General features: G+C 30.6%; 3 protein-coding genes and 1 long non-coding RNA gene across 4 annotated transcripts; 2 read left to right on the top strand and 2 right to left on the bottom strand.

Annotated features, from left to right (window-relative positions):
- LOC128392151 (uncharacterized) lies at positions 1-2,040 on the bottom strand. The gene is made up of 2 exons (XM_053352132.1): positions 1,575-2,040; positions 1-462 (listed from the first exon to the last, which is right to left on the bottom strand). The coding sequence occupies exons 1-2, from the start codon at positions 1,802-1,804 to the stop codon at positions 294-296; spliced, it is 399 nt and encodes a 132-aa protein (XP_053208107.1). The 5' UTR covers positions 1,805-2,040; the 3' UTR covers positions 1-293.
- A 4,437-nt stretch (positions 2,041-6,477) lies between these two features.
- Positions 6,478-8,297, top strand: LOC128392592 (differentiation-associated protein 1-like). Its single transcript, XM_053352638.1, has 2 exons — positions 6,478-6,809; positions 7,455-8,297. The coding sequence occupies exons 1-2, from the start codon at positions 6,807-6,809 to the stop codon at positions 8,082-8,084; spliced, it is 633 nt and encodes a 210-aa protein (XP_053208613.1). The 5' UTR covers positions 6,478-6,806; the 3' UTR covers positions 8,085-8,297.
- Positions 8,298-9,303: 1,006 nt separating this feature from the next.
- On the top strand, positions 9,304-23,430 carry LOC128392587 (tyrosine-protein phosphatase non-receptor type 4-like). Its single transcript, XM_053352632.1, has 18 exons — positions 9,304-9,823; positions 10,333-10,538; positions 11,018-11,254; positions 11,396-11,517; positions 11,594-11,691; positions 11,881-12,001; positions 12,486-12,573; positions 12,648-12,970; positions 13,074-13,565; positions 14,955-15,309; positions 16,352-16,495; positions 17,001-17,073; positions 18,138-18,319; positions 18,424-18,514; positions 20,936-21,003; positions 21,073-21,500; positions 21,582-21,717; positions 21,792-23,430. The coding sequence occupies exons 1-18, from the start codon at positions 9,796-9,798 to the stop codon at positions 21,882-21,884; spliced, it is 3,285 nt and encodes a 1,094-aa protein (XP_053208607.1). The 5' UTR covers positions 9,304-9,795; the 3' UTR covers positions 21,885-23,430.
- A 189-nt stretch (positions 23,431-23,619) lies between these two features.
- On the bottom strand, positions 23,620-24,493 carry LOC128392597 (uncharacterized). Its single transcript, XR_008326021.1, has 2 exons — positions 24,351-24,493; positions 23,620-24,246 (listed from the first exon to the last, which is right to left on the bottom strand). It is a non-coding gene; the product is annotated as an uncharacterized LOC128392597 (long non-coding RNA).
- Between the last annotated feature and the right edge of the window lie 918 nt (positions 24,494-25,411).

The raw sequence follows: 25,411 nt of genomic DNA, 5'->3' as shown, positions 1-25,411 counted from the left end.
ATTTGATGAAATGAACACAATATAATAATTAGTTAAATCATAATCAATTGATTCATCACAATTTAAATTTGAATCTTTCATTAAATCAAAAAAAAACTCGATTGTTACAATAATGATGATAATTTAGATGAGACAAATGAAAAGGAATCAAAAAATGAAGGAAAACAAATGGTCGATTTAATTATTTCTCTGTTCAATTTGATTACCACAATCAACAATTTATTGTGAATTTATTAATGTACATTTATCAATGAAATTGTAAGTTAATTCTGACCAACAATTAAAGTTAATCATCACCCTCTTACACCGATAAAAGCATCTTTGTAAACAGAATTATCTTTCTTATTGTAATGATCACTTGGAATTGGAATCAAATCATCGTAATTGTTGTTATACATTTTCTTGAATCGATTTTCCTTCCGTAAGAAATCAGCCAAGCTAATTGTTGATTCATCCAAGGGACTGAATTAAATTTAATTCAGTTTGAGTAAAATGTGAAAGTAAGAAAAGGAAAGAAACAAATAAGTAAATTGTTAGAGTTAATTGTTAGTTTATTTGGGATTTTGCTTTTTTCACTCGTAAATAAGGTTTTCCTTTTCATATGTAAGGTTATGAATTTTGATCAATTGATTTTCGTGATTGATGAAAAAGTGAATTTAAAATTACCATCAATTGATTTTATTAAGGTTATATTGAAACCTTATCATGATTAAGATTTATTCTGATCAGTTGATTTTGTTTTCTTTGATTAACTTGATTTAAATATCAGGCTAATCAATTGAGCTCATTCATTGTTCACTTTACTTTTGAAATTATGTTAATTTAATTTCAACAATCAATTGAATTTGATCAATTTTTCACCCTGACATTTGACAATTTATGATTAACCTTTTCGATCCATCTGAATACCAATTGAATTACAAGCAATTAAGGCAAACACAATATTCATGGTTGATAAATTGTTGTCTGGTTAATCATTTGGAATCAAAGTCTAGCCAATTTTTTCGTTGATTGTTATGCTAATTGTCAAGTAAACTTAATTTGTTTAGATTGTAATATTTTGTATAACAATTTAAATTGTTTACTAATTTAAATGTCTCCTATTAAAATCATATCTCCTTTAGTTTGTATTACCTTTTGATCAAACTACAATCAAAAAATGGTCAAATAATTATTATTAATTTGATTCCAATAAATCTAAATTGTGATCTCAACTTCATTATAATTAATTCAACCCCAATATCCAATATATATAATGAATATATATCACTATTCTGACCACTGGTCATCATCATGGCCATTGAATACATCTTGAATTCTGAATCAACTCATGAAGCATGAATTTCAATTCATTGAATATATGAATTTACATTAAAATGAAAACTTGATCAAGTTAACAAGTACTAAAATCTGACATGATTGATTGAGAGTTTCTAGCAAAACAATTAAGCAACAATTTCCAAATCAATATGATTTTCATTAATGATCAAACATTAAACCATTCCCAATGTAATAAAACGGATAAAATAATGAAAGGATGGTGACAATTTAAAGTGAATTAGTTAATTACTCACGGTGTTCGGGTGAACGTGAATGGGGCAAATCGATCCATAATGTAACGGTACAATTTATTACTTTCCTGATCAACGAATGGCCGACGTTGGTTAATTGTTGGTAAATCATTTGATTCAAGCAAATTATTACTATTAACCGTTGATGAGACAATTTTAATTAACGCTACCAAAGCAACAATTGTGATTGTGGTTGTTTTAATCATTCCTCTGGATTGCTGATGGTAAACCATAACTACTTGTTGGAAATGTATTAGATTGTAACAATTAAGAGGCGAAAACAAATGATTTAACTTTTTTTCCTTTCTACTTGAGATTATTAGAATTGAAAGAAATTGATTAAATTGTTGGAATAAAAAATAGATTATCACAAGTCTGTGATTCTTAATCAAGGTGTAGTTTATGACTGATTATTGAACTGAAAACTGAATCGAATCTCCTATAACTGAATTGGTTTAATCATGAAAGATGATGAGAGATGATTTTTTATCCTCATCATTTTTTTTTCTCCATCCTCATCCTCAGAATATCAACTCCTCCCAGTTCCGGATTCATCACTCGAATATTTTTTTATATTATCGTCATAAGAATTGTCAATTTCTGCGCAATTTAGGTTTTCATGATTAACTTAATCATCATCATCATGATAATTTTACTCTGATCACTATGACATGAACAAATTGTTGATCATAAGGTTAACATGATATATAGAGACTTAAGTAAATAAGGTTGAATTTCCGTTTCCTGTTGACCTTATCAATGATACCTGAATGTTATCTTGCTGTTTATCCTTAATTGTTTCATTTGTTTGATTGTTGATGTTTATGTTGATGTTGATTAGTTGAGTTGAATTGTTATCCATTAATGATCACAACAATCAACCATTAGGATAACTTTTTATTTATCCTCGATTACAATTAATTCAATTTCATTGATTATATTTGATATATTTTGATAATAATGTTTTCTTGTTTACAATCAAATTAAATTGTAATCATTTTTAAACATCCCACTGAGAATTGAAATGAATCTAAATTTAATTGTGATAAACTTAATTGTTTTCTCCATTCGCATCAATAACATTGGCATTTGTGTGCTAAGTTACTTGACCATTGGTCAATATGTCATTTTAATCGGAAACTGTCCAACTTATTTGGTCAATCAACTTGATCTTGTTTCATTGTTGATTAAAAGTTGATTAAGAGATAAAATTAAATTTCCGTTCAATAGTTAAACAATCAACTAATAATATAACAAATTCACTTAATCATTTAGTAATAACTTAAATCATGATAACTCTAATTGCTCAATATGAGTTTTCATTATGTTGATGCTTATAATTTGATTTGATTGTGATTATTTTTAGATATAATCATTGATTGGATTTATTCATATCGATAATAACTGTCTTATTAGTCCAGGAATCTATTACCGATACAATTAACTCAACTGTTGAATATCCATTAAGATATTAACAATTTAACTCCAAGGTGTAGGTTAAGTCTCATATTATATATCAAGTTGATCAAACTAATATTAATAGATGAGTCATTAAATTGCCCGAAGCAATTAAGCACCAAAAGCCAAAGTGATTGTCAAACCTGATTATGAATAACAATCAACTGTAAGTAAATCAAACCTTTGGAATCATTTATTCATATTCATTTTATTTTCAACATTTAACAAGCAATCAGTAAATTCAACCCTCATTGTTGATTTAATTGTTATCATAACTACTAATCACCCAATGAATTCCGTTTGAACATGAACACCCAAAAATCAGTGAATAATAATCATAATTCTGGTGCAAACATTGAAGAACCCAAAGTGCTACGAATATATCAAAATATCACTCGATAGCTTAACGAAATCTGCAATGACGAAAAATAGAACCAATGTCATTGGGGTTAAGGGTCAAAAGCTATCAATTTTCTCTCTCTTTTTCTTATTATCGTATCCTTAATCTAATATAATTGTTAATCGATTAAATTTTGAACAGTCAAAAGAACTACAAGAAATTGAATTTTCAGGACTCTGACCTCAATCATCTCGTAGTCCCGTCATTGTCCATAGAACCTAATGTTAAACTCAATCATGACAGAACTTTTTTATTTCTCATCCCATTCTGATGGAAATTATCTTCACGTGATCTCAATGATACAAAAAGTCGGTTAAATTAACAATTAAACTAAAAGATAATCTCGAGATCAATAAAAATGGAAGGCGTTCAGAAAATTCTGTCATTTAATTTCAACTTGAATCTTTTTTCCGTTAATATTTCAATAGCTCCATCTATCGAGTGATTTATATGTTAGTGTAAAAATCGTGTTCACTTTTCGAGTTGATTAATCTTTAATTGTTGTCGTCATTTTATCAATTGTTAAATTTTTGTTCTGTTACATTTGATAATATGAAACTATCGAAGGCTCTGATGAGCTAAATAGATAGAAGCAATGGATTCCATGGCGTAATTATTTATTAATTAGACGATTAAATTGATATTAAGATAATTCGAATCGATGAAAAATCTGAGTGAGAACTGGAAGAGACCCAAATTTGATATTAAAGACGTTCTATGTTGATGATGATATGGATGATCATGTAAACGATCATATCAAACTGGTGGACGATTAAGGTAAGAAAATTAATGATTCAATTTTCAATTTTTCTCTTAATCTTGAATGAGAATGAAAAGTGAAAACAAAAAAGGAGAGTACATTTGATGAAGAAAAGAAATTTTTTTCTTCTATTTTTATTAGGATTTTGTTTCGATTCCGTTAATGATTGTCTTGATGGATCAGCTGAAGTGTCTTGTGACAATTTACCTCATTAGTATGACGTTGAAACTCATGGAGATCTTATCTCTATCGATATGATAAATTCGCAACTGCTGTCCTAACCACACCCAAAGTGACCCCTGTAGCACCGTTGACCAATGCACCTCTAGTTACCTGACCAGTAACAACCGAACAACTTAAATCACCTCGATCAATCGAACCTGTAAAAAAGGCCCGAGGGTAATTGTAACTGATAATTTGATTCCTGAGGAGTGTCGGGAATTTTATCACAATAGAAGATCACACCCTTGCCTCGAGTTGATTCCAAGAAACACTCAAGCGCTTCGATATTATGTAAATAAAATCAACCAACTTTTATAATTTTCCAAAATTTTCCAAGATTTGCCCGAATGTCGCTGGTCAAGGAATCAAGAGTTGGACCTAAAATACCAAAGCACGATTTGAGTGATTCATTAATTAAAGTTTTAATTGCCGATGAATATCTTAACCTACGCCTTTGAATGTTAATTGCAGTTTCTATTTCATGTGATCATTGATTAATATCTAAACAAAGATGTGATAATCAGTTGACTTAACTGCTTAAATCGTAGGAAATGATAGTTTCAGGCAATTAAAAAAGCGCTAATCTCATCAACAATCAGATCAAATATTATTATCGATATTCAATCGGAAACTTTTCAAGGTTTAACTTAAACATCATTTTACAAGATGATATCAGAATTATCGTTAATCAAAGAGCTGAGAACTTCTTTACTTTTTTTGTCCACCAAATGTCCAGAGACTAAGTGAGAAGCGGTAAAGATGATACAATTCATTTCGTAAACTTTACAGCCCAACACGTTGAGCTTGACCACTGGAAAGATTAACGATTTCTTGGTCAAGTAGAGCGTCGATGTTGAGAGGACACAACAAATCTATTAATTGATAATCAAAACCACAAGATTGTTTTTAACTACAGTTATGAAACGATCGGCAGCAATTAACTGTATTCGTTATCGTTGTACTTCAAGAGGACGATTCTGGACGATTTAGTGCCGATGGTCCATTCAATAGTATCGATGAACGTAACTCAATCAACGATCAAAATTTATTCGGATTATTTGAAACACGAACAAGATTCGGAAATTTTAATGACTCACTGATTAACCATTCAAACTAATTAACCTCTATGCTGATTAAGTCTTATTTCATTCTTGATTAACAACCAAATTTAAACACATAAAGTTTTTTGGCTCTTTGTCGTTAATTGTTGTCACCAGAAAAGGTAAAATTTAAATTGTTGTTAACAGAAAGAGAGTAAGAAAAAAACAATCTAAATTAATTTCATCTTCATCTAAATAACTAATCATTATAATGAAACAATTTAAATGATTACCAACAATCCACGAACCAAATTAGTTTTAATCCAGTTCATTGAAGTGATTTAAATGTAATTTTTTTCGTAAGGGTTGAGTCAACATAAACACCTTGATCCACCTTAATCCTTTTGCCACCCATTTTAATTATCATCATCTCAATAATCATAATAATAATAAATAATGAATAATATAATTAACTAACTAATTTAATTGTGAGTTGGAAAAAAAAACCGGACGAAACCAGATTATGATTAATATTTAAAAGAAGAAAAAAAAATCAAACAAAACTTAATAATCTAATCACGTGGTAATTAAATATCATGATTAAGATTATGATTTGTGGTCACAATGATTAAGAAATTGTTGTAAACTTGATTTTCGTATGAAAATATATATAATGGATAGGGAATAATAATGGAAATGGGATGAAGATTAAGATGAAGATGAAAAGAGAGGGAGGGAGGATGAAGATGAAGATAAAGATTAAGGATGAAAGATGAGGATTAAGATGAGGATCAAGATGAAGGTAAAGAGGCCATTTGGAAAATGTTACCCATCGGTAGAGAGAGTGATCAACATTTTGAGACTTGGAAGATGAATTAAGGGTGGGCCATGATGATGATGATGATGATGATGAGCTGGGAGAGGTTATAACCAGTTTCAATCGACACCAAACACGAATATGATCTAGATTAAGAAGCGAAAATTATTTCTCTTCGTTAAACCGATAACTTTGCATTCGCTTCAAATCGTCGTCATCTTAACGTTAGAACTTTTTTTTTATTCTCTTAATTGTTGATATTTTTTTGCGATTTTTTTCTCTTCATATAGTTTAATTAATTACCAAATGGACAAACCCTTTTTCTGTAATTAGTTTACTTCTACTTAATTGTTACTATTAATTACTGTCAACCATTGGGTTAATTTTGTGAGTTTCCAATCAAATTGTGATTAAAGTGCCAATCTTTTCATCAACGATTCACAATTTTACAATTTAAATTGTGAATTTATATTTGGATTAATATTGTTTATCACTCTTATTGGAAGTTAATTGTTTTTAATTGATCATCTGATTGAAAATGGTAAGCAAATTGATTAGTGATTTTAATTGTGTTAACTTTTAATCACTATTTGGATTATCTGATTAATTGTGTTTATGTATATTGTTTGTAATCAAATGTAACCTGAGATTAGTAATTAAGCTGATTGTTGATAGTTAATGTTGATTGTCTGTTCATTAAGATTAACAAATTAACATCAGAGAAGGAGAAACAAAAAAGTTAATTTAGTTTCGGGTTTAAATTGTTTGGATCTGTTTTTGTTTCTGTTATTGATTAAATTGTGTTACAATTACTTTTTGATTAATCAACAACAAAGCCTTAAGGGAGACATTGATTAGTGTTTCAATTAGAGTTTACAATTTAATTTAATCAACTGTTAATTTAATGGTTAAGAAGGAAAAGTTTAAGAATAAGTTTTTTTTTCTGTTGTTAATGTTTACTCATTTCAATTAACTTAATCAATAACAATTTAAGTTAATCAAAAGTCCGTCTCAAGTTGATTTCAATTGAATCAATCATTTCCTTTTTCATTTGTATTTAAAATGTGAAAACAATTAAAATGGAAACAATTAGTTTCCTTCAATGAAGTTGAGTCAAAAAATCAATTGGAAAGTTAATCAACTAATTTACTTTTTTTTTCATTACTTTTTTAATCATTCTAATCAGAGAGGGAAATTTATCGGATTATTATTGATTACCTTGTTAATCACTTCACAACAATTAGTTAATTGTCAATCAGAAGATGATGATGGAGGTGATGGTCGATCATTTGAAGGCGATGTTGAGGAATCAAATCAAGATGGAAGCGGAAATAAACAAGCGGCAAAGAAGGTCACTGATGGAGAGTTAATTGTTGACGCAAAGAAACAAACTGAGGCTAAATTGGCCGAACAAGAAGATTTAAGGCCAAAATCACATTTCACCGAAGATCGATTCACCCAATTGTTTGTACCTCGAAACTCCCGACGAAAGTTGGTCTCCGCTCGATACACTACAAAACCCAAGCCAACTTTACCTTCGTTCATTAAGAAACCAATAAGTGTCCCACCTCCAGATTTCGAGGCTCCAGCACCTCGAGGTTCATCTTCTTCATCTTCTTCTTCACAATCATCATCTTCATCTTCATCCAGATCACGAACAACATCAACAACAACGACCACACCTCGACCTGGACGAGGTCGCGGTCGAGGTTCAACAACCAGCACAACATCAACAACCGAATCATCTTACAGAAGAGGAGTCTTCTCAACGAGAAAACCAGCAAACAAATTGTTTCCCAATCGAAATCGAAACTAATTAACCAATTAACAATTTAATTCTCAACAATTAAGGCCAATACCCAAAATCTTAATCATCTTCATCTTTAATTCATCGCGAAAACAAACAAACAAACAAACAAAAGCCGAAATAATTTTTCTCACTTTTTCCTATTTTTAATCTTCTTTTTAATTGCCTATTCGATTAATCAACACAATTTAATCACAATTAAATTTACTTTTAATCTGTTAACCTTTTCTAATACAATTACCTATCCATAGATAATTATTGTTATAACTGTGATTATAATTTTACTACGAGCAATTTGTAACCAATCGTCTTAATTGTTAACTGAATATTGATGTTGATTTTTAATTTTAGATTTTTATTGATGCGGAAACAATTAGTAAATTGTTGATGATATAAATATAATATTAAACTGACCGCATTAATGAATAGACATAATAAATTAAAAGTAATTAGATCAACAACTGACCACTCTTTTCACTAATGGTCAATTTGTTTCTTTATTATTATCATTAAATTACCGTTAAATTAGGTTAGTTGATTAGTGGAAATTAATTTGGATTGAATAACAATTATCTCTTATGAGAATGAGAAGATTTTTTTATCCATAAAATTAAACATTTTTCATTTAATTTGATTATTTGATTAACACTAAATTGTTCAACTGACGATGAGATTAAATCAACAATTAACTCTCAAGAGAGATGAAAATGTAAATCAAATCACAAGTGATTAAACTTTTTCTCCATCAACAATTTAACCTCAACCAAGAATGTAAATTGTTAACAAAGTCTGAATACTATTAAATGATTAACCAATCAATTGGAAACAAATACTAATTGATTGTAATCTTAACTAATCTCAATTTTCTCAATGATATTTCAATGATAAATTCCAGATGAAGTTTAAATTGTTACTTTCATTGAGATAGAAATCAACTAATCATTCAACTTAATTGTTACAATAAAATGATTATCACTCAACAATTAGCCAACACATTCGAATGTATATTATTAAATTGAAAAGAAATGTTTGCTAATTAGTTTTGAAGAAAATTGCAAATTGTTGGTTTAATTAATTTTCGATTAAGAAAAAAATTTCAAAAGTGGCGCTCAAAGTGAAGAAAAAAAAAGAAAGAGAATAAAAGAAAGAAAAGAAAGACTGGGTGTTTCCTTTCTCTTTCTCTTTCTAATTTTAGTTAATCTTTTTGTTTCTCTTTCTTTTCTTTCTAATTTTTTTGTCTTCTCTCTTTCAGCGCGTGTTGTTAGTTTAATTTAATCGATTAATTAACATATTCATGTTTCTCACCGGTCACACAATCAAATCAATAGAATTAATCAATTCTCGATTAATGTCAACTAATTGTTCACCTAAACCCAATCATCTAAATTAATTGTCTCTCTTTTGTTTCTGTCTTTTTTACTCTCTTTTTTTCTTTGTTTTTGCCCTTTTACTTTTCTCTTTCTATTTCTTTCGTTTTTTTTTCTATTCTTTTACTCTCACTTTCTCTCTCTCCCTGTGTATGTGTTATAATAATTGTATATGTTTCTGTCTGGTCAATTATGGATTGTATCAATTTGTTGATGGAATCACTGATTGATCCATTTGCTTCAGTATTTCCGGTGGGCTTACCAGTGTCTTTGGTAGGATTGCCCAAGTTGTGATAGGTTATTATGTCTATTTATTTATTTGTATAAGTTGATTGTGATATGGACTAATCAACATGCCATTTCATGTCAATCTTGACAAGTGTAAGTATTAATTACTACACAGAGAATGCGAACAGACAAATTATCGATAAAGTTACATATGTTGATTGTTACCATCATTATTGTGATTCTTTATCACTTTCTCAGTGGATTGTCAATGGGTTTCTCTTACCTTGATTCGATAATTTGTCTCTGTTTATTTTGGATTATCCAAGGAGCCATAATTTAAAAAAAGAACTACAATCAACTGTTATCATCTTTACATCTTTTATCCACTTGATCACCTTAGGGGTTAACTGCCCTTCCCATTCAAATCTAACTGTTCATTGTGGTTTTATCCTTGGATCGATTCTGTGAATAAGCTAATTGTCAATTTAGTTTAGCCATTTATTTATTGATTTACTTGGCGATTTTTTTTCTCTCTCTCATTCTCTCTACTCTACTTGACCAGTACACTCTTTTTTTTTCTCAATGGCTTTGGATTCTCTTGTTTTAACCAACAGTGTTTTACCTGATTGATTAACTCAATTTTTCTTTTCCATTGTTTGTAGACGGAGAAATGTCCAAACGTACATTTGTCAGTGGCTTTCGAGGATCTAGTGGTACTTACAATGTCAGAGAAAACGAGTTAATCCAAATTCGTGATAGACAATCAAGCAATAATTCCAGTGTTACCTCACCTCCAGTTAAACCAATTAAAACAACTCGATGCAAAGTAATTTTCCTCGATGATGTACATCATGTATTTACATTAGATGTAAGTTATTGGTGTAAACAATTGATTGTTCCAGTTAATTGTCTTTGTTCTCATTATTACTTGCGATTATTAAATGATGTCCATTCATCCATAGTCATCATTGTTAATTCTCAACTATTGGATATAATTTCTCACCTGATTACCTGAGTACTTGAAGGAAAAAGTTACACACTGAAAATGTTTCGATATTAACAATTGGCTAATATTTACTTTCAACTTTTTTCTTCTTCTTGTTTTACTATTACCGAGTTTATCCTTAGTCACAGTTGATCCGTGTTTTCAGTTCCGTTACATGATTTTCTTATCTAATTAAGGATTAACTGTCATCGAGTAAACGGAGCATGAATTGATGGTGTTTTTTTCTCTTATTCTTCAATTTTTTCTTCTCCCTTTTCACTTATTGATTCTATGAACTGATTGTAATATTAATCTTTTTCTTTCTCTCTTTTTCATTCATCATTTTGATTCTATTTATACAGAAAAATAGCAAAGGACAAGTTCTATTAGATCTGGTTTTTGAACATTTGGAACTTATTGAGAAAGACTATTTCGGACTTCAATATGTTGATACTTATCATCGATCTGCTGGCTTAAATACTTCATTCTCAGTAAATGGTCATCTCTCACTCACTCAAAACTCAAGCTTAAGTATTAATAGTCCGTCAACTCCAGTGTCAACTCATTCTTCAAAATCTTCTTCTAGTTCTGAACAAATGGTTAGTTTTCAAATGATCTCCGTTCATCTTGTGCTTCGTTTTCTTTCATAAGAAAGAGAAAATCATATAACACTAATGAGGAAATATTTAATTATTCTCATTTCCTTTCAATCTTTTCTTCTCTCCCTTATATACACACAGAAATGGCTCGATGCTAACAAAAGTCTCAAAAAGCAACTATATGGAAACTCACTTCATACTTTATATTTTCGAGTAAAATTTTACGCATCAGACCCAAGTAAATTACAAGAAGAATTTACCAGGTAAGGCGATTGTCATTACTTCTTTAATTGTTCTTTTCTTTTTAATTGTCTCCTTTTTATTTCATCTCCAATTTAGATATCATTTTTTTCTTCAATTACGACGAGATATTCTCGATAATAAATTCTTGGTTCCTCCGGCATCAGCGGTTCTATTAGCAAGTTACGCGGCTCAATGTGAGAATCAAATTGTTTCCTTAATTGTTATCATTTTGTTAACATATGTTTAAACTCTTCTCTTGTCACCAATTCTATTTTTGACACTTGTCTTTCTCCCTCTATGTTTACTCTCGTTTATTTTCATATTTTCATGATCAATCTTTCATTCAATTAATAATTAATCTTTTTCTTTTACTCAAATTTCAGCTGAACTTGGAGACTATAATTCAGAGGAACATAAACCTGGATATCTATCTGAGCTTCGTCTACTTCCAAACCAAACATCCGAAATTGAGAAGAAAATTAGTGAGATTCATCAGCTTCATCAGTAAGTTTCGCGTTGATTTAGTTAATTGTTGATTATATTAACGTTGAAACCTAAATTATTCACATAACTGACCAAGTGATCATTTGTTGTTTCCAAAACATTAACAGATTATTGATCTCAAAAAGATGGCGTAGCCATTTGACTAAATTGTTGCAATTACTCATTCTCAGCCAATACTTTCATGGATAATAATGTTTACATTAGTTAGTAAATTGTTGAAATTTATCAGCTGCATCAGTCCAATATTTTTAACTTCTCTAGTTAATTATATGATCAATGTTTAAATAGGAAAAAAATATCATGTTTACCATGTTTAATTATAACAGGTATTCACCTTGTCAGTTTTGTTGTTTATCGAGACATTATTGCTTTTTGATTATTTATCATTTTCGAATTTAGATTTTCTATTCTAATCAGTTAATTAATTCTCAAGTTTTTCTTTTAATATTCTGTTATTAATGTTTCTATTTTTCTCTTTAAACAGAGGCCAAACTCCTGCTGATGCTGAATTTAATTTCCTTGATCATGCCAAAAAGTTAGATATGTATGGTATTGAGCTTCATTGGGCTAAGGTAATTAAACATTAACATTATCCAACATCATCATTAATTGTTGCTAATTGTTACCTCTTTAAATCACAATTTAGGACCAAAATGGATCTGATATTCAAATGGGTGTTAGCTCTTCTGGTATCGTTGTTTTCCAGAATAGTATCAAAATGAATACTTTTTGTTGGGCCAAAATAATCAAGATCTCATTTAAAAGGAAACATTTTTTTATACAATTAAGGCGAGAAGGACTCGAAAAATTTGATAACATGATTGGTTTTGATTTGAATAATTATCGATGTTGTAAAGTTCTTTGGAAAAGTTGTGTTGAACATCACACCTTTTTCCGTCTCCAAAGTCCTAAGCCTCAGACGAAAAGGTTTTTCTTCTTCTTTCAATTAGGTTCTAAATTCCGTTACAGGTACGAAAATAAGTTCGTGAAGATTATACAGTCGTTCACTTAGCAAAATATTTTCTACAGTTCAACTTATTCATTTTTGATTTTTTCTCTTTGACTTTTTTAGTGGTAAAACGGAATATCAAACTTTAGAAGAAGGTAAAAGGAGAATTCGACCAGAGAAAACGTTCCAAAGAACAACAAGTCGCCGTTACGCTCGACAAACTGTTCCCACTTTTTGTTCGTCTGGTCGAACCACCGAGATCTCACATTCGAATGTTTCTAACAGTTTATCACCTCGGCATAGTTCTCACTGGCCTTCAAACAAATTAGTCAATGGCGTTGGAGGTGCGTCATCGAACTCTCCAGTAACCTCTGTTTCAGGTCATGGTTCTGTTCCCGCGGTCAGTTGTGGGTCACTTAAATGTGGCTCAATCTCACCTAATGCCAAATCATTGCCCTGTTTCACATCAGCAACAACCGCTTTTGTAACTCATCATCAACATCAAAGGTTAACAGTTGACGGAGTAATAAATGGAAGTATTGAAAAATCAATTGATTCAATTTGCTCCAATAGTCAAAGAAACTCATCTCGACAAACTTTCACTGATGATCTAAGGTAAGTTTGATAAAATACAAACATTAATCAAGATTAAACATTCAATCAATGAATGAATTTTCTTTCACAATATTAATCATCAATGTATATTGTTATTCTAAATGATGATGATGATACCTCATAATATAATCATTACTCATTCTGATTAAAATTGATAAAAGCATCTAATTCATTCAACAATCCAACCTAACAGATTGTTCAACCCAAACTATTCATGAACATAAGTATAACTTGTGTGAGTGATACCAGCAAAAGTTTTAAATTTATCATAACAAATTAATGGTAAAAACTTGAAACTTGTATCTTTTTGTATCATCATCAACATCAGAATCAACATCATCTCTTGTTAATAGTGTTTTCTTTCAACATACAGAAAAAAATAACTTCTTTCAAGTTAAATGAATGCTTGAAAAAAGCAAGAATGAAAGAAGATGAAGATGAAAAAGAATATGATGATGACGATGATGATGATGATAATGATGATAATAATGATGATAGTGCTGAGAAGATGATGAATAAAAATCTAGAAGATGAAAAAAGTTGAAGGCGTTTACACACTCATTTGATTGCGTATTTCATCCTGAGTCTAAAAATAGGGCAACATTGCACTGAGCATCTAAACTTAACTAGAGTTAAAATATAATAAGGCAAACCTACGTTGCCTTGAGGCAGAAAATAATCTTTGTTTTTGCTTGGTAACCGGAATTCAGTGATTTCTTTCTTATAATTAGTGATGATTGATTCCAATTCAATTTATATCCTATTTTTTTGTTCTTTTCTTTTTTCCCATCGACTCTATTAAACAATCTCACCTATTCTCAACCTTTTTTTTAACTTTCTGTTGAAAACGAAGCAGAAAAAAATTCTCATTTCTGCTAATTAATTAAATTTAAGTTTTCGAATTGTGTGTGTGTGTGTGTTAACTGTTACACTTCAATTAAGTTTTCGATTTGTGTTAATTAATCGACTCATTTTACCAATAATTCGATGACCTTAATTCAACTGAACAATCAATGATAACTAATTTCCTCGGTGTTTCTTATCTTCCAATTTTCCAGGCTTCAAGTGAACTTATGAGATCTAGGTTGGGATATTGTCTTCCATTACTCTAACTTCTATTATCATGATCATCATTTTTTTATCTTAATTGTTGATTAATTGTGAAACTTTCACTTTTTAATTGTTTACCTGCAAGTGTCTCATGTTTGTGATCTGTTCACAAAATCGTGAGACTGATTGTGAAGCAAAAAACAAATACTTTTGTCTTTTTTTCTTCTATTTATTTTCGGTTAATGTGATCAATAGTTTCGTTTCTTTGTGTTGTTTTGATTTAAATTGTTTACTAATTGTTGTGTTTTTTTCTCTCTTTCTCTCTACTTACTCACTTAGGATCCGGGAAAGTGCTACATCAGATGGAAGTCCGTCTAATTACCGTCCATCACCTCTCTCATTTCGTAATGTCCCTTACATTGATAGTAATGGTCCAATAAATTTTAGCAAAGAACCTTCATTAGAACGACAACTTGACACCTCACCCATCCCACCGGAACCATCTTCATCTCCAGGAATACCTTCACCAGTATCACCAACATCTCCATCATCAACATCAAGTACCGGCAAAGGGAATATTAAAAATCTCCGTTTAAGTTTATTTATCGATGAATCTCCAACTCAGGGACAACCTGCTCTCATAACTATTCGTATGAAACCTGATGAACAAGGAAGGTTTGGCTTCAATGTCAAGGTATTTATTCATTTACATGATTAGGGAAACAAAAAGTACGATTATAATGATGAAGATAAACATGAGGGTGATGTATAGTTAAGTTTAGGTATTTGTAACTTGTAACTTGTTGCATGATGTTTGATGATGATGTTGATGTTGATGTTGATTTATTATTATCAATGGTGTCGCTGGATGTACTTGTTGGCTCATTTTCTCTTATTGGTGTGGTCTTTTGGGCTCGCTCGTTTACTCACTCAATCTCTATCTACTTTTCCTCCTCTTATCATCATCTTTCATTTACTCTCTCATTCACTCACTTACTCACTCTACCTCTTCTTCTACATCTCCCGATTTCGTCCCTTCCCTTTCCTCTTTTTTCTTGCTTGCTTTTCAACTTCCTTCTCTCTCTCTCTCTCTCTCTCTCTCTCTCTCTCTCTCTCTCTCTCTCTCTCTCTCTCTCTCTCTCTTTATCTTCTTCTCTCTTTTCTTCTTACATCGTCTCTCAGCCTTCCTTACTCACTATCCCAGAGCACAAATTATCATTCTTTTACTGGAATGTTTTAAATACCTGGGATCCGCTTGGAATAACTTGAATTGATTCTTCATTCACAATGTTATTCAGTCAGAAGGAAAGGAGACGTTTTTCTTGTTTCATTCAAAAGTATTCGTCATAATAATAAGAGAAGAAAAAAAAATTTCCTTTTCCTTCATCAAATATACTCTCCTTTTTTTGTTTTCTCTTTTTTTTACTTTCTCGAATCATTAGTTTCACTTTTTCATTCTCATTCAAGATTAAGAGAAAAATTGAAAATTGAATCGTTAATTTTCTTACCTTAATCATCCACCAGTTGAATACCATTGTCATTGTATCCGTCAAAATACTTTCTCTATGATTTACTCATGCTCATCATTGTTTACATCATCATCATCAACATAGAACGTCTTTTAATCTCAAATTTAAGTCTTCTCAAGTTCTCACTCCAATTTCTCTCTTCTCTCTCCCCTACGCACTTATACTCTCACTAACCACTTTATCATTGTCATACTAACACTCTTACAGGGAGGTGCGGATCAAAATTTACCAGTATTAGTGTCCCGTGTTGCCCCAAATACGCCAGCGGATTCAACTATACCCAAATTGAATGAAGGAGACCAGGTTATGTCGGTCAATGGTAAAGACGTTGAGGGTCTTACCCATGATCAGGTAAATAAAATTAGTTAATTAAACTATTGAATTTTGAGTAAAGAAAACACTGAAAACATCAACACAATTTCATCAGCAAGTGTATTTCTAGTGCTTTTACTAATTAAGTGAATTCTACAAATAGTTACAATCATAATTTACCAATAGATTATGTTTGTGTTTGAAATCATAATTTACACATTAGTTTCTTTTCCTGTTGTAATTAATTTATTTCCTAATATATTTTTAGAAATTAAATTAGATTGTTTAACTGTTTGTGGTCAATGTTTCCAAGGGAACTTATGATTAAAATCATTGATTTATATAATCTTTCTGAGAGATGGCGTTAATTTTTCATTCTTATTTGTCAATCTTCAAGTGGAAAGTAACTGCAATGTTAATGATGATAAATTTAACTGTGAAAATCTGTAAATTGTGTTTTACTTGTCATCATCTTCATTAATTTCTTCAATGACTTTCTATTGATCCATTTTTTTTCTTTTTTCTTTGTTTTCCCATCATGAAGGTTGTCAAATTGATCCGATCAACAAAGGACACTGAGATTGACGGAGAATTGATTTTAACCATACGACCACTTGGTATGGACTTTACCTTTCGATGTTTCATCTTCCTTATAACCTTCCCATTATCATCTTACACCATCGTCTTGAGTCTCTGTTTACATTTAGTTACCGATGATTTGATGTCCTGTCTCTGTCTACCGGTCAACACGCTTTTCACGTGTCTCAATCCCGACCTCTTTCTCTTTCTGCAAATCACATTTTTTTACTTTCTCTCCATTAACTTGATTCTTAATCTACAAAAAACTCATCCTGATCAGATAGTTGTTACTTTTTATCATCAACATTTACTCTCCCACTTTTAACACTCCCTCTCTCCCACATCTCTCTCTTTTTATCGCCCTCCCATCTCTCTCTCTCTCTCTCTCTCTCTCTCTCTCTCTCTCTCTCTCCTGCTACTCTTCGGCTCTCGATGTTGTTTTCCTTTCTGGTAATAAGAAATTTTCGAGAAGGCGGAGGAAAATTGTGAATGAAAGGGGATTGGTGGTAATTCATGAGACAGTCTGAGTGAAAATTTATGTAGAAAGAGAAAAAAAGAGAGACTCCCTCGTCATCTAACTCTCTCAATCTTCCCCCTTCTCTTCTCTTCATTTTCTCTTCCATATCTTACATTTCTCTCTCTTAACAAATTTACTCTTCTCTCTTTCATCAATCAAATCTGATTCTATACTTTGGCCGATATGAGACTTTGGATTACTTTTTAATACACTCATCATCATCGTCTTCATTTTTCGATGCTTTTATCTTCAGTTCTTTCATCTTCTTATCTGATTAGTTTTAAATGTTTGTTGATCAATTGATTCACTAAATTATTTCCACTACTGTTTCATGATTTTCGGCAAATGCTGCTGTATGGGTTTGTTTGTCAGAAAACATTGTTTGTGATATTTTTTGTCTATTTATCCCTTAATTAATCTGCCTCCCTCATCACTCTTTCACTACTCTCCATCATCTTCATTTTGTCATCAATCTTTCAATTACCCTCATTTATTCATCCATCTTATTTGCTTTCTCTTAATCATCTATGTTTCATTCACTACAATTTCAACAACAATCTATTTTTTCCACCGCTACTCTTGCAGTTTATTCAAGAGATATCACCACAAATGAGGATGGACATGATGATGAGGAGCCACCTTTTCAGTACATTCCTGTGGATGCATCACCTTCCTCAAGATCAAGGACAAAATGTGACCGTCTCCTAGAATCAATAATGTTACTCCGAGAGGGTCTCGAATCTGGAGCAATCATATTTCAATTTGAAGTAAGTGTTGTGAACTATGAAGATACTAAAGTGATTGATTGAGATAACCATCAATATCGTCGTAATGGCCACTAATTAATGACTCATTTTCTTGATTACAACAGCAACTTTACCGTAGAAAGCCGGGAGAAGGGATGTCCGTTGCTCGCTTACCAGACAATCTTTGTAAAAACCGTTACAGAGACATATCACCTTGTAAGTTAATCATGAATTCTCATTAATTTTAATCAAGTGCTCCAATTGATTCTATATTTACCTGCTGAATTGTGATCTGGTTCATGTGTGTCAACAACCATAATCATAAGTAAAATAATGATTTCAATCTGATTGTTGACTAACGTTTACATCAAATTACAATCAAGTATATTCTTGATTGTTCACGGTCTAAATCAATCCATCACTCAATTATCGTTTATTACTTTGTGATATCTTCTTGATTTACAATGAGCTCGAATAGGAGAGAGAGAGAGAGAGAGAGAGAGCTATTAAATGAAACTCTGTTAATTGCATGCAATTAAACTACCTAAGTGAGTTTTTTACTCTTGATTGGTATTTCTCAATTCTCATTAGTTTATCTCAATCAAATCATTAAATTGCTACAGTTTAAGTATTGACCATTTACCATTTTTACTTTTAAATAAGTATCGTAAACATTTTCTCCAATCAATTAATTGTTTAATAGACTTTAGTTAAATAATCAAATCCTCTTAAATTAATCCATTTCGTTTTAGTGAACACTCACCTTTAGAGCATGACTTTGACTTGACCAAAAGAAAATTGATTTAATTATTTAACATTAAATCAATCAAGATGACTGTTGTTGTCACAGGAAGTATATACTTAACCGGCTACCCTGAATTATATCCTGAATTATACCCGAGTGATGATGAAAAGCCTCTTTTATCTTCCAGACTCTCGATAAGAACAAAAGAGAAGATCATCTTGAAAAATAGACAGAGAAAGAAGACACAGAGGAAGATAAAATATTATCATCTTCTTATCAATCTGATAATAATAGTATCTTTTTCTTTTTAATTCTTCTTGATTCTCAGAACTTAAATCATAAGTTCTTACGATGAAAATAGTTGTTCCCCTTTAGGCAATTATCATCATGATCATCTTCATATTGAGGCCCACACTTCCGATTTATTATATTAGCTATTGTAATTGCAATTCGTAAATTAACTTGTTGATTATATTCAATTAGTCCTTGAAAATATTAAGCAAAATCACCGGTGTATCATGTTAGTCTCTCTCTCTCTCTCCCATTTCGTAATCAAGTAAATAATATAAGTTTTATTGACCATGATTAACGGTTTTTGATTATCCCTCTTGTTGATATGTCAAGATGATCTTATCATTCATGATGAAACTTATTGAATATCATCCTCATCAATACATATTTTTCATTAACCACCACGTGAATTCACAGTTTTTCCCATTATTTCATGTTGAATTTATGACTAACTTTCCACCATAGTTACTGAACAGTCCTTGAGAATCATTTTTCCTGCAACTTACTTTTTTTTACATTTTCATTCTTATTCAGCAAATCATGTAACCTCGATCATCAATGGCAATTCTTCCTCTTCTCTCTCTCTCTCTCTCTCTCTCTCTCTCTCTCTCCTTATTCCCTTCATATGTGATTATTTATATACTCTCACTTTACCTTGTCTAAATTACACTTACCTTGTTTTACTAACATATATTTTCACTGCTTGATGTTTATATGTATTTCTAGTGTTTTTGTTAGTACCATTGATGTTTCTTTCCTTTTTTTTATTAGATAGTTAATTTTACCTTTATTCATTTTTGATTAGCATTTAATTCATTGCTAATTGTTGATACTGATTTCTTTTTCTGTCTTTACAATTGTAAAGAAATTGATATCGGTGTCATGGTTACTCACACTGTTTAATTGTACTTAATCTTTACTTGAAGACGAGGGAAAAAAATGGATAATTGTTACACTGAGATTGGTTGTCACTCAACTAAATTCATTCACTTATTTAGTTTACTATTAATATTTTCATGAATTAACTTAATTTGTTTCCATTCTGTCATTGAATTACGGAAAGACAATTCATATTATCAATGGTTATTTAAATAAGAAGAGATTTAATTAGAGACACAACTTAAATTGTATCAGATGAACCTTGATCTTGTCAGTTAGAATGAGAGAAAAAATTGATTTTGTAACAATCTAATTACTTTTAATCAAATTAAATTGTCCTCTCCCCGTTTATATGTCTATGTTGATTAAATGTTTACAATTAATTAACTCTCAACGGATGTTGATATTGTTTTCAATTGCTCGATTACAGTTAACAATATAATTCTTAGTAACCACAATCAACCTTTCATCTCATTTTCTTGTTAATGATTTCGAAATTGTTATTATTAATTGTTACAAGTTCCAAGTTTCTATTAATATTATTACCTTTGGTAATTCATGTTTGACAGAAAATCTGACAAACACTTAATTCTCTTCATATACCTGTATGATGATATCATTGAAAATCAAGTTAATTATGTAACTGATTTTTTCTCTCTATTGTTGATTCGTATTATGATTAACGTTTATTAATTCAATTGTTTATCTCTGATTGTTTGCAGATGATTCCACTCGAGTTATTCTGAAAAACTGTATTTCAGGAGATTACGTAAACGCTAGTTTTGTTAACGTAAGTATATTGATTGATTCTTAATCACCAATCAGATTCTAATTGTATTTATCTTGTTATATCTTTCAGATGGAAATACCCGGTTCGGATTTAATTAATAAATATATCGCCACTCAAGGGCCATTGTCCAGTACCTGTGAGGAGTTTTGGCAAATGGTCTGGGAACAAGGATGTAGTCTAATTGTTATGGTTACACCTTTACTTGAGAGAGGTCGATCTAAATGTCATAAATATTGGCCTGATGTAGATGAATCGGAAAAGTATGGTGACCATTTAAAGGTCGTTAGCACCTCAGAAAGTGGTAACTCCTCAATGGTTGAAAGACATTTAAAATTAACCAATTTAGAAACATCTGAAGAAAGGGAGGTGATGCATTTACAGTATCTCGCATGGCCTGATCATGGTGTTCCCGATGATGCTACTGAATTTCTTAATCTTATTGGTAAAGTTAGAAAACATCGATCATCTGTAGACGATCCTATAATAGTTCATTGCAGGTAAGAAATTGAACTTTCTTTGGTTGATAATATTTTCTCGATCAATAATATTAACGATAATCTTTTATTTATCTTTTCCAGTGCTGGTATCGGACGAACCGGAGTACTCATACTAATGGAAACAGCAATGTGCCTTATAGAAGCGAATGAACCAATATATCCATTAGAAATTCTTAGATCAATGAGAGATCAAAGAGCTATGCTAATACAAACTTCGGTTCGTTAATATTTTGTTTGTCAATCAATCAATTTATATTCTAATGTTGTTTTTGGTTTTTTTTGTTATTCCAGAATCAATTTCGCTTTGTCTTGGAGGCGATAGTTAAAGTTTACAAGGAGGAAATTGTTAAACCATTGGTTCCAGTTGATACTACTAAGCAATAGATGAATACCCATTGTATTTAAGAAGACATAATTAATTGCCCATTTCTATACATATTACATAATAATATCAATTGATGCTCAACAAAAAAGAAACTAAACAAAAGCGAAAATACTTCGATGATCTCTCTTTCTCTATCTTCATCTCTCTCATACAATCTGGATCTAACTCAATCATCATCTCTAATTATAGTTAATCTATTAACCCGTAGGGAAGACCCAAAAAGAAAGTATGAAAAGGCGAAATTCTTCCTCATCATCATATGTTATCATCATCTTATTGATTTGTGGATACCTTTGAATTTTTTCTCTCTCCAACAATGGAAGATAATTATCTTTATGGACAGTTAAATTGATTGTCCGTTGATGATATTTGATGACTTTGGACAATATGAGAAACGAGAAGGAGACAATAATCATACCCACCAATAGGCACTCTAACCATTATCAATGGATAAATTAGGATGTGATAAGATTGTGAATAATTAACAAGATCGAAATGAACTTGTTCTAACTTCTTCTTCTTCTTCTTCTCTCATCGTATCGCATTTTATTTATTTGTTTCCATCGCAAATGAATCAACGAAATTGAAAATCAAACGGCCATTGGAAAGCCTTTGAAAAAGAAAAAGAAATATGCGTACCAACGCTGCGAACTATTGAATGATCGACTGGAAGCTCACATCAATACCAATTGAATTACAACCGTTCCAATGTGTAAATAATTAACTTGGACATTAATGAACAAAACAACAAAGTGCGAAAACCTATTTATCAGCAATGCTAGTCAATGATTTCTTTTATTTTTTTGATGGTTACATTCAACTTTGAACATAAACATAAACACCAACATCTAAATACACCTACAAAAAACAAGCTTTGTAAATTGTAAACTCATCTTCATTGAATCAATGCAAAAGGATCACAGAGGATCAACAGAAAGCAAAGGAGAGATTTTTGGACGATAATTGTCTTACCAATTAATTTGCCGTTGTAGACATAATTACATGATTACAAGGATAAACAAATGGAAAGGAAAACCAGCCAACTCTTAATTAACTAAAATAGTGAAAAAAAAAAGACTTTCAATTCATTCAAAAAATTTACTTCCTCCTGAACAAATCACCGTCAACACTTTCAACCACGACTCATGGATATTTCTAACCATGGAATGGTCAATTTCAACAGTAACAAACTATTTTTACAAAGGAATTGAACGAAAGTTCATTAATCAGCTACCAAATTAATCACAATTCTAACAACTTTTGGAATGATTTCTCCCTTTTTCTATCTCTCTCTATCTCTTTTCTTCATGTCCAGTCAAACCGTTTTTTATATACAACTCAAAAGGAGTTGACCAGAACAAACAATCCCTTTGTAATTGTATCAATAGATTTAATTATTTATCCTCTTCCAACTCATTTCTGAATCAATTTAAATTGTTTATCATCTTCCCAATGTCTTGTTTTCCTTTAACTGCCTTTGTCTGCCATAATCGGTATATTAATTACCGAGCAACAAGAGCAATTAACAATGTAAACAAACATTTATTATTCTCTTTTCCCTCTTTCTTGCTATTGGTCAGTCTCTTGGTATCTTCTTTTTTTGTTACAGATTCAATGAAATCAGTGAAATCTATTTAATTATGAACTTGAGAGATTGAGAATGAAAGGAAACAATTTATTCCACTTTTACCCTGGTGATCATTATATTTATACTTGCATCTCTCCCTTTCCCACTTTCTTTGCATTTTCAATGAGATTTAATCACTATTAAGGCCAAACACACAATAGCAACAATGACAATTAACATTTACAATTGTTTTTTTCACCTCAACTCTATGTACCTTTATCATTATATTACATTTAATCAACTTGCATCCGTCTTGTCATATCTTAATCAATCATGTGCAAATTAAATGAACCATTGGAAAAAATTGTCTAATTGATTTAATTCAGTTGATTTTCCACTTTCTTTTAAGAAAAGTTTCGAATTGATCTGAATGAGTTCAGAACATTGTATCAAATCAAGTTTGATCTTCACTTAATAAGACAATCAGCTAATCACTTGTTTAATTAGCGAGTAAAATAATTGATTTCGGTTAATTGTAACAAGGTATTTGGTAACAATTAGTTTTAATTTGGAGTTTTTTTTCATATTACTTTGGTTTTTATTGACAATTGACTGATTGTTTCAGTTAATTAGAGACATAATCTAATGATTACAATTGATGTGATAAACTTAAACAATTAATAATTAAGATTTAAAGTCAATGCAATGGTTGCGATGACAATTAGTGATGATTAAGATGTTTTTGTTGAGTTGATTTTGGCAATCCTTTAATTGTGAGAATAATAAATTGTGACCTGATAAAGAAATAACAATGAAAAAAAACAAGAAATTAGTTAATTACAATCACAATTAAGATTCAGTCAACATAACGAAAGTTGATTAGAATTGAAAAACTTACATTAATTTCTAGGGGAATTTGTGTCAATTGTTTGACACTCGTTTCCATTGATTAATTGTTACGTAGACTAACAAAAAACGCATACACACAAATAATACAATTTATTTTCTTCCTGATTATTATTTAATTGTTTTCCAACTAATTGTCGTTAGTAAGGTTGATTTAGAAGCGCAGATAAAATTCGCTTCCTTCGCCCTGGGGTCATTGACGATTCCAGGTACTTGCGGGCATTAACAGCTGATAGTAATTGTCGAAAGTCACAATTATAAGTCATTCCTGCATCGATTGTGCAACTACGTTTCCAGTTCCTTGATTGTTGCAATTTAAATTCAATTGATCAAGAAAAATAATCAAAGTTAATACAAACTTTTCATCGATAATTTTTGTCAAACTGAATAGGTTTTAATTGTTTTCCAATTCGTTTCAATCAACTCATCAACTTTGGTTTAACTTGCAGAATTTTCAATTTACAGTGACAATCAACTGATTGTTTTACCACTGGATTAACTAATTTAATTTAGTTACGCACAATTAAAACTAATATCTCATTCCTTTCTTATTTTAGATCAACAATCAGTAAGCAATCAAAGTTAATTTACTACATAATCACAATCAATCATTATCAAGCTACTTGATTATTCATTGACAGGTTGATTAAGATTTGATTATAATGAATGACCTTCAATGTGTAACCCTAAAAATGATTAACTGATTGTCATGAATGACCAGAAATCCAAAAAAAAAATTACTAAATAGTAACAACCAAAAGGTTTAACAATTTAAACAATTTGCTAATTGTAACCATCATCATTCATTGATTAGCTTATATTAAGGTTGGTGAACTTGATTTAATTAAAAATCATAGACGAACCCGTATCTAAATCATTGATACTAATCAACTAAAAGTTGAACAATTTACCAACAATCAAACATTTTGATTAAGTTTAACAATCAAATCATCAAGTGGATAACTAATTGTGGTGAATTGAAAATAATGAAACCCAACATGATTAAGTTAATTGTTTAAACAATCAACTCCATATGTCTACTTTCATGTCAAG

This window comes from Panonychus citri, unplaced genomic scaffold, assembly GCF_014898815.1.
Source record: "Panonychus citri isolate SS breed McGregor unplaced genomic scaffold, ASM1489881v1 Contig00136, whole genome shotgun sequence".
NCBI lineage: Eukaryota > Metazoa > Arthropoda > Arachnida > Trombidiformes > Tetranychidae > Panonychus > Panonychus citri.
Note: the sequence above shows the minus strand (reverse complement) of the source record. Positions and strands in the feature narration are given on the sequence as shown.